Source organism: Neolamprologus multifasciatus, chromosome 8 (assembly GCF_963576455.1).
Source record: "Neolamprologus multifasciatus chromosome 8, fNeoMul1.2, whole genome shotgun sequence".
Lineage (NCBI taxonomy): Eukaryota > Metazoa > Chordata > Actinopteri > Cichliformes > Cichlidae > Neolamprologus > Neolamprologus multifasciatus.
In genome coordinates, this window is record NC_140446.1 from 7392336 (window position 1) to 7408955 (window position 16620).

Consider the following 16620-nt stretch of genomic DNA (forward strand, 5'->3'; position numbering starts at 1 on the left):
ATAATATGATGTAATAAATGGGATGTCAGAAACAGACCTGCCCACGACAGCCGCTGAGTCTGTGCATATATATGCGCAGTGTATGTGTGTTTAAGTCTCTCCATTAGTGCTTGTGTGACACTTGGTGGGGCTAAAAAAAAAAAAAAGCACAGGCCTATCAATGAGGTAATAGTGGGGCGAACCCTTCACAATATAGGCCTAATTACGCTGTTGTCTCAGAAGAGCCCTAAATCAATAGCTGTGGTGAATCCCGAACAAGAAAATCAATGCAGTTGCGTCTCAATGAGAAGCTTGTTGAAGATTTTGAAGCAGCCACATATGGGCTCCTTTGAGTGAACTAAATCTCAGCTGGGTGCGAAACATATGTAAAATTACAGCATGGCGACACACATTCTCACCATTTAAACGTGTGGCTCCAGCAAGAGGATTTAAAGTGCCACAGCGACATTTCATCGTGAGTGCAGATTAATTTTGTTCCTCCTGTTTATTGTGATAAGGAGTTGTTATTTATAACTCAAGTACGCGGTCTGAGCCAGACGGAGTCAGTGTGACGAAAAGCATGTGTAGGGTAACGTGGAAACCGGCAGTGCCCCTGAACTCTCATTTGTGTTAATCAAACTTCTCTAAATTGTTTGTATAATGAAATTATGACTGTCAGGGAGGCCTGGGGGACATCAATTAAGCAGATAAGCAAAATGAAAATAAATCACTTTTTATCAAATGTGCAGCCGCCTGCTTGTGTGTCCGGTAAACACGGGAAAAACAGGAAGTGATTTTGTTCTGCGATTTGAGGGTCCATAAATCCCAATGACAAGCAGTGTTGCCTCTTTGTTTATAGAGCTCGGGGAAATAGCGGACGGACATGAAAATGCATGACTTCCTTTTCAGAAGAAAATACAAATGGAGTTGTGTTTTTGTTTTCTTTTTGCGACAGCGGGTATTAATTTTTGCCCCTGATTTACTTTATTCGTCTTGTTTTAATCAGCAAAAATTAATTGGTGAGCTTTGCATACTTTTGCTTTATTCTCATTAAGGGTCCAGCTGTCACCAACTCTGCTTTTTACATGACAGAGACATTGCACTATGCATTATGGGAAATCTATGGTAGAATTCCTTAACAGCAAAGATAGTGATTGTCACACTACTAGCTCTTAAAGGTCTTATTATTATTATTATTATTATTATTAATGAATAATAATCTATAAACTCAAGATTATATTATCTATCCATAAGAATAAAAGAGACCTACATTTTTTTAAAGGTTTTACTTATACATAATTAAAGTAAGGCTCACTTACTTACTTGATGCACTACTATATACTATACTTTACCACAAAGTAGAACTGTTTTCACTTGCAGTCAGTATGGGACATTGGTAAAACGTCCATGTAATGTTGGACTGTGCTGATGTGAGAGTAGCGCAGGCATTTGCTACTAGCGTGTGTGCATCGTGCATGCTACATTCATGCACATTCTACCCAGGCAGCTCCCTTGCCTAAATACCCAGAGTATTTCCTGTAGTGCGAATGCCTCTGAAGTGAACCCCTGCTGCATGCTACATGTGAGAAAGCAAAGATATTCTGAACTGATCCTCTTGTGTGAACAGTTGAAAGTCTGTGCTAAAAAAACATCATGTTAACTTTACATTCTGTGCTAATAACGCATAGTTTAGTCAGACCTATCGATTGTCTATAATTTTTTTTATCAGTTACGTGTATATTGTAATAACACTTTAATGAATTGTAATATGTTTATTCATCCTACATTTCCAATATCTTTTTTATTTGTGAATTTAGCACAGTAATACCACTATAAATAAAAATCTTTACCAAGGCATAGAACGCATTAAAAGGAAGCATTAAAGGGGTGTTTCTTTATTTGATTGGTGCAACAAAACAAAAGTTACTCAGTAATCCCAAAGTAGTGTAATAAGATGAGGTGAAGAAAGTAATACAGCATAAATACAAATACAAATACACTACAGTACGTCAGCTGGGTAGGAGGAACTGTGGGATCTGTGACTGCCACTTGGGAGAGCCACAATAGGGGAGACAGTGAAGTTAATGGATGTGATCACAGGTTCCTGGTGAATAATGCAGACTTGCTAATTGGCTGGATTAATAATTGATGGTAGCCTGTTTGAGGAGCAGCAGTAAGAACTGCAGTGGATAAAGAATAGCTACCATCTTATTAGAGAAGACACTGCATGGTATATCGTGTACATCTGTCTATGTTGGTGGCTTGCTCCGCCTATTGATGATACGACTGTATGGGAGGATGTGTCTATGTGAGACGAAGATGTCAGGATAAACAATCACCCTGACAACATAATGATATAATGAGCCCCAGCCCAACCACATGTTTGACGGTTAAAATGACTTGGGCTCATGACAAGTCCCACAGGCTCTACAATGTTGTTACACCCTTAGTCCAAACTGACCGTGGTTGACCCAGCTCTAGCCAGCTGCGTAAATAAAAATGACTGCAATAACGCAGAAATGAAACATAAGCTATTGATTTAACACGGTCAGTTTTTACAAATGCTTAGCATTGTATCTGGAGCTCGGTGACCCCCTCGCTTCGAATTAAGTGACGAGGACTAATGCTCTTCAGAGGCGTACTGAACAAAAGAAATAGGTCTGGCAAAAGAATGGGACATAGGAGGGTAAGAAAAATAGATTTTACTGTTAACTTGATTTATCTTGCTGTTCGCGAGCTATCCAGTTTCCAGAGAATGCATAAAACCAGCCCATAAAGAAGTCTTGTCTTTCTGTCTTTATGGATCAACACCTTCAAAGTACTGCTCTGCTCCTACAGGAAATAATAGGGTCAATATCTCAGGGTGCATCTCAAAAGATTTCTGACAATCCAAAAACCTTTGGTGTAGAGCTCAATAGGGGGTAGTCACAAGAGAAAAGAAAAACAATACACTGATTTGATCACAAAAGAATATAAAACACTACACTTTTTGTTTATCTGATGACGAGCAGAAAGGCACAACATGAAGCCGAGGATTTGAAAATGGGGCCTTCTGCTGTGGTTTGTCTGTGTTTCAGCAGAGAAAATCAATACGGCTGTCACGCTCGTCTGTTAAGTCGTTTGTTAGCCAAAACAGGAAGACGCAGGTAACCTGGCTCTGTGGAAAAGTCACTTCATTAAATCTCAATACATGTATTTAATGGATATAAGACATTAGGAGGAAAAAAATGCTTTTAATTTAAATAGCCAGAACTTAAAACACTGGTGTCCTCAAGGAACTTCAACTCAACTGGCTAATTTCGATGTGGAGCAGAAGTTTAAATGTGTGATGATTAATCTCTGGATGTCTTTTACAGTGTCTTTTGTCCTGTCTTCCTCCCATCATTCCTAACAGGGCGGCAGATGGCTGCCCCTCCCTGAGCCTGGTTCTGCCGGAAGTTTCTTCCTGTTGAAAGGGAGTTGTTCTTTCCCACTGTCGCCAAGTGCTTGCTTGCTCATAGGGGGTCATTTAATTGTTGGGGTTTATTATTGTAGGTTACTTACCTTACAATATAAAGCAGCTTGAGGTGACAAATGCTGTACTTTATCTCACAACAACAGAAATACAACAGTGATTTGCATTTCCGTATAAATAAAACTGAGTTGAATTGAAATTGAATTGACAGCTTCTCAAAAGGACATTTTCTTTATAGGTGACTGATGTAAAGCTTCTACTGGAATTTGAATCCTCATTTTCCCTGCCACGTTTCATCTCTTAATTATTGTCCACAACTAGGGCTGCCACGATTAGTCAACTAGTCACGATTATGTCGACTATTAAAATCGCAGACGACTGATTTAATAGTCGACGCGTCGTTTGAAGCTTTGTTAGATCCCAAAAGACGCAGGAATAAGTAGTAGGATTTAAGAGTGTAATAACAGACTGAAACAGAAGATGGCAGCACTGCATGTACAAGGATGCCAGCTGCCGTTAAACCCCGAAGAAGAAGAAGCTGTATCCCAGAATTCATAGCGCAGCGCAGCTCAGTTTCCAACAATGGCAGCAGCTAGTTAGTTTTAATATTACTCTTTTTATTCTTTCTGAGTCACAAAATAAACGTTTAACATATTTTCAGGCGAGAATGTAGCTGTGTAAACCTCAAATATCTGCTCAGTTTATCAAGACACCACATACTTTCAAAAGCGCTCTGACGTTTTCGGACACGTCTGTTACCCACCAGCTCGATAGCTAGCCGGGGTTTAAGGCTCACTAGAGCCGTGAGAACACCGGACTCCCGGCAAATCGTTTTCAAACCCACCGCTGTCTTTCGCTACTCAGGTTAAACATGATATACAAGTCACTTAGATAACTTAAAAATTATATTATTTGGCTTTTTTTAGTATTTTATTTGTTCCTGAGTAAATTGGTTTGGCTGAGATTAAAGTTATAGTTTTTACACAGCTGAATAAACATCAAGCAGACAACTGATTATCAGAAGTGTGAGATGCTCGAGAATATACTCCGGTGTCCTGTTTCATTTTAGATAGCAAGGAGCAGACGGCTGAGTTTATTAAACTCCACTCCATTTTTTTTAAAAAGCTCTTTTTTAAAGCAATGGGAGCAATGGGAATGCCCCTTCCTACTTCTATTAGCTAAACATGTTTCTTTGACAGCAATCTTCCTCCTGTCTAATGTACAGTCAGACCTAGTTACAGTAGCAATTACTAGTGTTCAGGTTAAGATTAATTGAATTACTGTGTGGCTTCTCTGCACTCCCCTGTGGGCACATCAATCACGGGCTCTGCGCTACACAGACCCTTTATCACCCTCTTCCATCTTTATGTAAAAAGACGCAGGTTGTGCTGTTGCACTCCATCTATCAATAAACGGGTCTTGGCTGGCAAACTCATTTTCTAACACATTCCTCTCCTTAATCAAGCTGCCAGACATCGGGCCGATAGTTAGCAAAAGCCCGTGTGCCATCTTTGCTCTAAATGAGCGGATTTAAAAACGGTATACCTGTGATTATAACGACTCTTGTTTGACTTGAGAGTTGAAACCTAGGCTCTGAATGAGGTCATAGAACATTTGTGATACATTTTATTCGATGATTTGTAAAGACAAATCCCGCTGCATTATATAATGAATGGCTCTTTTGTGACATGCAACCTTTTAAAATTGAAATACAAAAGACTTCACGTAAAGCGTTTGTTTGAACAGCTGGATTCCCCCTTGAGAAACCAGGTAGATTTCTCAAAACCGCACATGCAATGGATCTGCGGTGCTTCTGTCTGAATAAAGTAGCTCTCAAGTCAGATTATATGCCAGGCTGTCATTCTCTCTCCATTCAGCACCTCCGTTATTAGCTATTTTAAAAATTGTGCAGGATTTCTGGTCCTGGTCTATAGTACTGCCAAACCCTAATCTTCTGCATGTTTTATTTCACTCATCACTACCATACACCTCTTTGTTCAACATCTAGCAGGAATATACCGAATACACTGGATACAGAAGTGCTGAAAGCCTGAAAATAACATCTGAAGTAAATGATGTGTTGGCCTCTTAACTGGCCGTGCCAAAAAAATGCCAATCCCTCATTTTAGACGGCTCAAACACCCAGACAAGCACACATGTGCGCATTAAGTATACTGACAGTGTAATTCAATGTTCTGCATGGAGGCAGAGGTTGGGCAGTCAAACTAAAGTTGTGCCGGAGGTGCCGTCTGGCATTGCCCCTGCATGTCTGCAAGGCAAACTCTGCCAAAGCGACTGACACTGGCCAAGCCCCCGATGGAGAGGGGGAAAAGGTTGTTTGGTGCCATCCTATCACCACACAAGCAGCTGCAGATAGCACACATGGCAAGTGTGACAAAGTCCATGCCTTTAAGCACAGAGGCAGAAAGGGAAACGATTCCAAGTGAGCCAGCAAGCTTAAAATAAGACACTTGAAAAGACAAAAAGGCTTTCCTGCTAAGCGAACACAAGCAAAAGGGTGGAAAGATGAACATCCAACTTCCTTGAATGCAAGCACTATAAACACTTAGAATTTGTAGGGATTTCTTTTAATTTACATGGACCTCAAATACCAGTCTGAGATTTTTGCCAGAAAATGGCAGAAAAAACGCCACAGTTGGAACGTAAAATGGAGGACCCAGGAGGAGAGGGCTTCCTTCTTTTTATTGGTTCCCAGGCTTTCCATAGCGGTGGTTCCCCCTCTCTTTCTGTCTGTCTGTCTTGTTCTCTCTAGCGGACAATATAGAAGGCTCCCTGTCCTGTGATAAATCTGTAGCCTGTGAGATGGGAAAGAGAGATCCATCACAGAGGCGTTGGTTTACCCTGCCAATCCGCACTACTGAGGGCTGTAACACGTACATGCTCAATCCATGCATCATTTCCCAAGCCCTTCTGTGCCCAAATAACACGGTTTTGGCTGCGCGTTTCTAAAATCCTAAAGCACTCTGGCAAATCCTCTGAAAATCTTAATATGCATGAATTCTGGAGGTTGTTTTGTGGTTTGTTTACCTCGCTTCTACGAAGAGAGCAGACGGTCTAGTCTAAAACCCCTTGACTCTTCAGCACCAAATGATAGGGTTACAGTCTTTCTTTGTTCAAGGAAGGATAACTCTTAACTTCCATCAACCTTGAAGTGCCATGAAGAAGGAAAAAGAAAAAACACAAATGTAGTACAGAAAGAAAATTGCAAACACGACTTTTTTCCCCCATCCTTTCAGTCATACTGCTCAGCAGAGTGCCTGGAGGCTAAACTGCTGCGATGTTAGAAAACATTACCTGGCAGGTTTCCATGGAGTTGAAGGAAAATAAACATCACTGACATTCATGGGCATTGCTCTTAAAGCATTAAACCGGCAAAGGGCTTCAGGTATATTAGCTGAAAATAGAACAGCGGCCTTCAGAGTTAAAACAAAATGCTTTGAAAAGGTCAACCATCTCAACTGTACAATACAGCGATAGAAGTGATTACAGCGCTTCACAGGTTTACAGTGCAACGCATATTAGTACAGTCAAGCACGATAAAAAAAAAACGACACAAGTATTCCTTTTGAAATCTGAATCCCAGAATAATTGTCTAATGTACGGTTGAATACCTCGTAAAAAGGCCAACAGCTGCTAAGCTGAATAGGCCTGAGATACAACAGGGTCAAACAGGTTGCTGACTTGTGTACACATAAACCCAAATGTGAATAAACAACAGAATCCTAGAAACAATGTAATCTGACTCCAGTGTTACATTACCATCTGTTGGCTTTATGAACTCTGAGGGTGGCACATTCTGAGCCTGACCTTCCTGGCTGCGATCAATCACCCTCCCTTTCCGCACATGCTCATTAAAGCTCCAAGAGGACACCTGAAATATTTAAAACAAAGAAACTTCCAAGCTTCCTTCATCGTTGCTAGCTTTCAAGAAGACGGCAAACGCAACTTATTTTAGGTGCGTCAGGTGAATACATCAGGTGCGAGTGCCTAGTGGAGATCCAGGTGGTGTCTGCTGAGCACCCTGCACCTGCTGCCTGTCCTCACCCACCCATTGGAGGGCAGATTCCCAGGATGCCACAGGGCAGCTGCTGACAGGCACTACTTTGGATATTTCCCTTGCTTCTATCTACCTCCCCTTCACGGGGCCCCATAGGGTCAGCTGCTAAGGCCAAGCAAAGATGTTAGAGGGGGTGGCGGAGGTCAAGAAGTTGGCGAGAGGGGGATGAGGGGTGGACTGTCAACGTGCGCTGCATGCCTTCGGGAGGAGGTGACCGTCCCAGTTTTACAATTATACCACACGATAATCACTTTCACAATCCAAAGGCAGCTCAGAGCTCATACTCAGGTCTCTGGTGATCATGTTACGTCCACTATGTGGGAGTGTGTGCCCTCCACAACCTCAGCCATGACCCCTCCACCTCTGTGCGTCCCCTCCACTCCACCTGCCTCTGGCAAACCTGCCTTTATGTTGCAAATGTACTTCTGCTCTAGGAAAAACAAACCCTTAAAACACGCTTTTGTGAAGATTTATGCTGAAATTACAGTCATTCAGTCCTTAAAATATAATATAAAATAATAAAAATAATATAAAATAAAATATTTAAATTTAAACTCACAAGCTAAACCAACTGTAAAGCAGTTTTATGTATAATTTTTCTCTGTTGGGCAGGAAAAAAACATTTCCTACCAAACTAAGTTCCACTCTTACGTCTAATTATGACGAAAAATGTCTAACCACATCAGAAAATCAATCATTTCCACAGCCCTTTAACAAGGTAACTTATAACTGCTTAGTATTTTCCAATGTGGCGTCAAAACAAGATAAATCAAACAGGAATTCCATTTGGGGAAATGACTGAAATCTGTTTTTAAAATCTTCACAGAGCCTCGGAGAATAGATACAACAAATTGCTCCTTTCAAAGCATCTATAAAGAGACCATATTGATATATTTTTAAATGTCGCACACAGAGACTAATAAGGCCAGACAAACGGTCTAGGACGTTTCAAATACGATCATATTGCAAAATTCCAGATAGGCAAGTGAAGTAGAATTGGTATACACAGAGGTGCAAAGCTAGTGGGTGGCATGGCCAGACAAACGGTCTAGGACGTTTCAAATACGATCATATTGCAAAATTCCAGATAGGCAAGTGAAGTAGAATTGGTATACACAGAGGTGCAAAGCTAGTGGGTGGCATGAACCGAATTATTTTCAAGTGAGCAGATCTATTTACGACTCGGAGGAACATGTCATTCCTGACCGGGATACACTTAAAAGTATTTAAAGTTGCACATAAATATAAATGTATACACGTTCTCACACATGTTCGATTTTTCCTTATCTTCCAGCTGATCCAGCCGCAAAACAAAATGTTTGCAAGTTTTATGTTTTTTTTAATCCAATTTCCATTTTTTATACTTGCTAAATTGTATGAATTTGTGACAGGCTAAAGATGCTGACAGTTAGTTTTTCATTATTAACAGCTAACCTCTCCCTTTTTGAGCCGTGTCATTCTTTCCACTAGTTCCCCCAAGCTGCTTCACTCTCAGAGGGAAAGGGGGAATATCAGGCAGCAGCAAACAGGACTGTAGTTTAAACTCTGCCACACAACTCACTGAAACCCATTGTAAACACACTGGAAAGAACAAAGTTGGAAGTTGGCCTCATTTCAATTACTGGGAATTTACCAGCTTTTCACCATCAGACTTCACTTTTTAAATTTTATTTTAACAAACGGAGTTTCAAGATGAGTAACCTAACACAGAAAATTGTAATCAATTTAAAAAAAACTAATGAAGTCCATTGCATTCAGGGGATTAAAATGTAGAAAGGACGCATGTTATCACGACACACATTTACATCTGGACCTTTAAGTGTATTCAAAACAGAACGAGAATATTTTACTTGTTCCGTGTTCAGTCTCTACTGTGACTGCCGTACAGCAAAGAAACACATATCAGGCTACAAAACACGGCTCGTTTCTAACAGAAGTCCCCGCTGGGTCACTGCTTTTATGATTAAAACCTGTTTTATAGCCATTACAGAACTTCCTTTCAAATATGGCCAGTTTTATGAACGGGGAAATCCCTTAATTTAATGTGTTTCTTTTTAGCTTTGCTTTTTTTAAAAATCCGAGCATAATGTTTTCATTTGCTTTCTCGTGGCTTTAAGTATTACACGTATGAGAAAAATCATAGACGGAGACTTTAAAAATTTGCTGATACATAAGCTGCCAGTTTTTGGCCCTGTGTGTCCGTGTTAGTGCTTTAAAGACGAAATCCTGCATTTCTCCACTGAATACCGTTGTATTATGTATTCTTTGTAATATGAATATATGTGCGGCAAAGCTGGCGGCACATTGCCCTTGTGTTTACCCGTGCCCTTGTGGTCACACATGTTTGTAGGAAGGGTAATTAACCCATTAAGGGATCAGGTGAAGCCTAATCCAACCGGTCTGTGGACATCAAACAAAAAACTGCAATGGCAGGGTCTAGACAGGTGAAAGCTTGGGTGTTCAGTAACCTAAGTAGGGCAAAAACATAATAGTGACTACTCTGTAGCGCGGACCTCTGCTTTACTTCAGAGTACTTGTGCTTGACCTCCTTGTTCACTCTGAGTGTCCATTTCCACAACAAAAGCCTAATAGGTTGTGTGTGGTTATTCAGAGTAATGTGTAGTGAAATGTAACACTGACTGGCTGTGCAATTGGGCTGGGTGTTAGTTTCCTGTACAACAAAAGACCCAAATCTACCACGAGGACACAGCTGAGACATCTGAAATGCGCCTGCGGACGAGCATGAAAAACCAGATATGTTACTTATTAAAAAAGCTAAAGAAAATATGGTTTTGCTTTAAATCTATCATTAAAATCTATTCCATTTCATTTAACTGAGGTAAAGTCAACAAGTTGGATATGCTAGCTGGGAACACCCAAAAACACCCAACCAGAATCTAAACAAGTGCAAGATGGTGAGTCATAATTTTGTAAAAATACTCAGTTTTTTGGAAATGCGGTGAAGTTACAAGTTTAACCCCCCCATGTTTCATGCTCGTACAGCTGTGGTGTCAATACTAAAACTTTTGTCTTTCCTTGTAGACAGATTTTTGCATCATATCTTTTGGTGCGGAACCAACTTTTTAGGGCAGTTGAAGGAAATTCCAATAACAAGCCAGACAAGTATAATTCTGGGAAAGCTGGAAAAGGATGCCAGAGATGTTGCCATGTCACATTAAGAGCTTAGAGGTGTTAAAATACGTTCCACGCATTCCCCTAGGAGACAGAGACGAGGGATTCACACTGAAGACACATGGCGTCCTTGACAATAAACAAAGTCTTCTAAAATGGAAGCCCCAGTGTTTTAAGTATTCACTGTTGCTAATGAAAAGAATCACATAATTCAAGAAATTGGACACAGTGATTAGTCACACAAATCTAGTCCTGTTTTCTACAAACACCAACAGTTTTTGTGTGTGTGTGTGTGTGTGTGGGGGGGGGGGGGGTTGTCAACCAAGCAGTGTAGTCCTGGCACAAAGATTTCAGCCTATCGCATGTCAGACATGTTTTAAACATTCCCACAGCGTTGAAATCTTATAACCATTGGTAAAATGACAGTAGCTCCGAGGCAGAGAGGCTGCACCGATTTTCAAGAGCGGATGGCAGACTTTAGCAATCAAATCGATTCCCCTGTTTCAACAAGTGCTTCTGAAGTGCACAAAAACACCTTCAGATGACCTCGGGCCAGCAACTTCAAATGGATTCAGCTCAATCAAACGCTTCCAAAAACCCACAAAACAGGAAGATTCTCAGACTGTAGAGGAGAGCTGACAAGATGAACTCCCGTAGAGTGGGCCGTGCTGTTGTAACAGTTATTTATGCCTCTTTCATTTCAAGGGTCTTTCTGTTTTAAATGGGCAGCATTAAGGCGAACCGGCACTAAGGTCTGTCCTTGGAGGCACGGTCCAAATTCCAGAGAATCTTGGCAACTCCTCGGGATAGATGGGACCCTTATGGATATAAAACCTCACAATGGATGAATAGGTAAACAGAAGGGTGTGAAAGAGTGATGGCAAAAAGAGAATGTTCACTCTCAGAGAGGCACAAAGAGGGAGGTGTGTGAGTGGGAGATGGGAGAAAGCCAGAGTGTTTGGGGGAGGAAGGGTGGGAGGGTGAAAAGGAGAAGGGTCTGGAGGGAGTTGTTGGTGAGAGTTAAAGTTTTGTCTCCAGGCTTTTAGAGGGTGCTGCGTGTAGTGCTAACTCAATCAAAAGGTGAATTATACCTCCTGAGACACTCAGGTAACCTTTCATTATGGCCCTAATCCTTCTTAATAACAGAGCCGCAATGTCGGCAATGCCCCATTACACAGAGAACCACTGAGAGGAAGAGCCATTATTCCCCACGGGCCTGTGGAAATGTGAACACAAAACACTCACTCACACACACTCGCACTGACAGATGAAATCAATCACAAATTTGACTTGAGTGAGAAAAACGCATCGCACTCCATCACTGGGAAATTGAGACATTGAAGGAGGGTAGTGTGTTTATGCGGGATCTGTGTTTAGACTTCCACTTTTGCCAGACAAGATTTAAAGTGATCAGAATTAACACTCAAGTAATGCTGTGTGTCGAGAAAAATAAAGAAAACGTCGGCAAGGCAAGGAAGTTGTGGGTTTTTATTTATTTATTTTTTGTCTTTGTTTTTTTTAACATTCAAAGTTATTTCTTTTTTATTAAACACGGACAAACTTTGTCCTGATGCCACAAAAACGCAGTGAAAAACCTTCACTGCTGTAATTTTTCGTCAGTAAATTGTTTTTGTTTCAGCTTTTGTTGATGAAGAGTTTTTCACTTTCTCTGGGTTTTTATAAAAGCACATGAGACTGACAATCTTGGATAAAGCCTCATGTCTGAGTTTTGTTTTTTAAATCCCCTTAATAAATAATTAACTTATGAAATCTCCGTTTAAGGTCTTCGCTGAACTTACCACATACATTAAAGTATTCACTACTAAATTATTAAAGGTGAAAGAAATTGATTTTAAGCGCTAAGAGAAAATTACTCCTCAACACTCTGATTTTTTTAAATACTTTGATTTACCCTTGTCTTATTTCCCAGCCTCCACTATGGCTCGAACCAAAGCAACTTAAAAGGCAGTCAACCCCAAAATGTGAAACAAAATGAGCAGCCCGATAACATCTAATGAAAACAGGCCTAATGTAGCTTTCATAAATCAACAGACTGTCCTCAGTGCTTATTCCAGCTGCAATTAGGCTACCTCTATAAAAGCTGAGATGTTAAATAAAGATTTCTGGGTTATGAGGAACAGCCTTTATCAGTGATGTGGTTGTGGGGGGAAATAAAATGCTGGAAAAACACAATCTATCATCGTGGCAATTTAATGACCGAAAACATTGCACAGATTTCAATGAGACTGATAATAAAGTTAGGGAATGTTCAGGCGTAATATTAACTGAAGTGTTTAAATTGTGTGTGTGAGTGTGTGTTTTCTCTCTCTTTTTATAAAAAAAAATTACTTTATTAAATATTCACCTGTACCACTCCAGCCCGTTGTGGTAGTTTCGGTCGAAGAAGTGCGGCTCGGCTCCCACGGCTCTGATGTCAGGATGAACCCGAAGAAACTCAAGCAGAGCCCGGGTCCCTCCTTTCTTTACCCCGATGATGAGAGCCTGAGGTAGCTTCTTGCTCCCCTCCCCGAGCGGACTGACTTTACCTGCGAACCTGGGCGACACTCTCCTGGAAACTACTAAATCCGGAGGTGGCAGCACGAGAGCCTCTTCGGGCAGCTCCGAATCCTGCGTCGCGCGCTCATCCGCGAGGACCTGTGAGGTGCGCGCGGCGGTCCCGTAGCGGTTCAACTCCGATCCGCCAGTCCATTCATATACCAGTCTCTTGGTCCTCAGCGAACTCAGGTCCTCGAAAAGACCAGCAGTCCGACTAGAGGAGCCTCCGGGCGGTGAGTTGCCGGTTGTGGTGGTGGTGCAGCTGTCGGTGAGGAGGTGCAGGAGGAAAAAAGAGGCGAGGAGGGAGCACAGCATGACCACCGCTTTCCTGAAGATGCCTCGGGACGGGGGGTCCAGTTTAGTGATGCGGCTAAAAGCCATACCGGTCCCTTGGTGGTCGGTGCAGGAGCCACAGCCATGCTAGGCGCACATCACCGAGTCTTCTTGCCATGAAGGAACTGAAGGAAGTGTCTACATCCACATTAAGCTGTGGATAACACTTCAATCTCCTCCAAAAGTGCCAAATGATGGATGCCTGCTGTGAACAGGTGTTAAGAACTTGCCCCAATAACTGTGCCACAGTATCCCCTGAAAGGTGAGTGTACAGCGACTCATACACACAGGTAATAAAGTCTGTGCTATCCTTGCTCTGTAAAGGATGCTACCACATCTCTCCCTGACATACCAGCAGCACGTGTACAGAGTTGTAAACTTGTATCGCACGTCAAGTTTCTTGACAGGCACCTCTCTGGCCAATAATATCAAGAGAGAAGCAGATAGGAGCCAATGATATTCCAGGTGGGGGCGGGGACACTGTTGCACAGCCACTCTGCGAAATTAGATGGCATCTGCATGTGCAAATTAAAGTTAAAATTATCCGAGGGAGGGAATGCTACACACTAAAATACACGGTAAAAAAAAAAAGTACAAAGAGATTCGCGAAAATCCTAAATAATGGCAGATATGCGCATTTCAGAAAATGACCTTAAGGAGGTTAGGCTTAAGGTCATTTTCTGAGTTTTAAAAGAATGATCATATACACTATAACTAGTAAAATACAGTCAAATTCTCAAAACATTATAATGCATAATAATAAACTCTTAAAGGTTTGAAACACACATTACGCTAAACACACACTACTTCGTCTGTCATGCTTGCTGGAACAATTTTGCAAATGTTAAGTGCACCATTCCCTCTAAAATTACTGTGCCAGCATCTACCCAGATGACAAAATCACTCCTCAAATCCCCAAGACACTCACTTTTTTCTGCCAGTGAGAGGGAGACATGCAACCTAAGTGGGGCCACCAAAGAAGATGGCCTGCGCCATGAACTCCTTTTTATAACACATAGAAGAACAAAAAAAGTGAAATAATGATAACGGGACACATTATTTCTTTACAAGTGAACAAGAACAGAACCAAATGTTTCACATCTGCTCCTGCCTTTTGGGTATTAGCATGAGAATGTGCAGGCAGTGCTTCAATGCTGCACAGCTCACTGCTTGAGAAAGCCGATGGAGACCTCAACACTGGGCAGTATTGCCAGTGCCAGATGTCCCCCCATGTTGTTGAAACAGTACAAAGGGGGTGTCTCGCATTTAACCAACCACACCCCGTGTCTTTTCTCTGTCTCTCTGACATTGGAGGGATGTCCAACCCCTTCAAACCAACCATTATGACTCCCAGCATTCCCTAGCAGGGGTCAAATGGCTTCACATTTCTGTTTATCATAGACGGACACTGTTAAAATAATGATGCTCAAAAAGAGAATGGTCTCAGGACAATCGAAATGCTCAAAGTTTTTAGATTTATTTATTTACACACCTCCCCAAAATTGCTCCAAGACCAGAGGTCACAAGATAAATTCGAGGGGTCACACATGATTAATGGGAAAATAGATAATCCAAAATACATGTCCACACGAAGCAGTGCTTATAAAATCTGTAGCCTCACACTTCTAGTCCAGCAGTTTTATGCAGCAGTTAGACGATCCATAATCGTAGTAAAAAAATAATCATATGTTAGAAAACATTGTTATAACTAATATCTTGCATTCAAAACATTACTTAGTGTTTGAGTGAAACACAAAGTGTAAAAGTACTACTAGCAAAGTAATGATTTGCTTTCTCAAAATACAGCAGAATGTCCCCTTGAAATAATTTTTGTTTTTATTTTTATATATATATATATATATATAAATAATAGCAGCTTAGCACTGATTCATTAATGTGTAAAAAATATATTTTAGTGTTATTTTTAAAAAAACATTTTCATCTAATATTGGGCAGTTAATCCTTAAACAATCAAATAGTTTAATATTTGTATTTTTTTTTTTTTTTTTTTGGATCATTGTGAAATCAATAGAGTAAAGTCTATACTTCTTGCTGAAATGTGGCAAAAATAATGGCATAAAACAGAAAACCTCATGTAACTAATGTGTCCCTTAAAGGTACCATAGATACAATTTGAACACATTTACTTAAGTAATAATTAACTATTTTTTGGAATAATAATTTATTTATGGAATACGATAGAATTGAATTGACACGATAATTTTGATTATTTGGTTTTAATGGGCTGTTAAAAGATGACTATTTGATGTTCTCTTATATCAGCTTTAATGGAGGTAGACAAGGGAGAAGAATAAAAGGAACAAAAACAGTCAGGACAGTTCTTAAAAATGTCTTTTTCCAAGGTTTTATGTGTTTTAAGTTACTACACAGTTTGAGGAAGGGAGCTCATATTAGCTCAATACATCACACATATTAAACTTGTGACAAGGGGAAATACATTTCATAAGGCGTATCATGTTTCATTAAACCAACTAAGCTAGGAATCACTAATTCAAAGTCGTTGATTATTCTGATACTGCTGTTGTCATCAGCAGCTCCTGAGCAGGAGCTCTTTCATGGGCATATCATGTGCCTACTTTGAGTCGGGACTAATGTTTGTGTGGCGACACATACTTTCATTAAAAAAAAAAAAAAAAAAAAGCCAAAACAACAAAAAACAAAACAGCATTTGGTGTGTAATTACACACCCAGACATTTGGTGTTTTTAGAAAAATGTGCAAGCAGTCTGGAAGGCATGTAAAAACGTAATTCTGCTTTCATCTTCACCATTTATCCAAATTGCACCACTATGGTTGCACTGACGCAGCCTTTGTGGAATCTTGGATGCAGATTTTAGAGTTTCAAGTTTAAAAAGGGAGCACAAACACAAACTGTTTGCTATGCTTTGAATATATTTTTACTTTGCATAATGGATAAACTCTCAAGAAATGTTGTGAGAAAGCAAGCATGCGCCAGGAGACAAACCAAATAAGGAATGGCGGGGCTATGTGTTTCTGATTGTTGTTTCATAGAAATGTATTAACCATACCGAGGCTAGTGCATTAGCTCTCTCAAATGCACCATCAAC

At 40.6% G+C, this 16620-nt stretch overlaps 1 protein-coding gene across 1 annotated transcript in view; it reads right to left on the bottom strand.

Annotated features, from left to right (window-relative positions):
- The window catches only part of LOC146512394 (heparan sulfate glucosamine 3-O-sulfotransferase 3A1-like), a 36528-nt gene extending 22620 nt beyond the window's left edge, over window positions 1-13908 (bottom strand). The window contains exon 1 of the mRNA XM_085170659.1: window positions 13009-13908. Within this exon, the coding sequence (XP_085026785.1) occupies window positions 13009-13580 (572 nt within the window). The 5' untranslated portion in view covers window positions 13581-13908. The remainder of the gene's footprint in view (window positions 1-13008) is intronic.
- Window positions 13909-16620: the final 2712 nt, after the last annotated feature.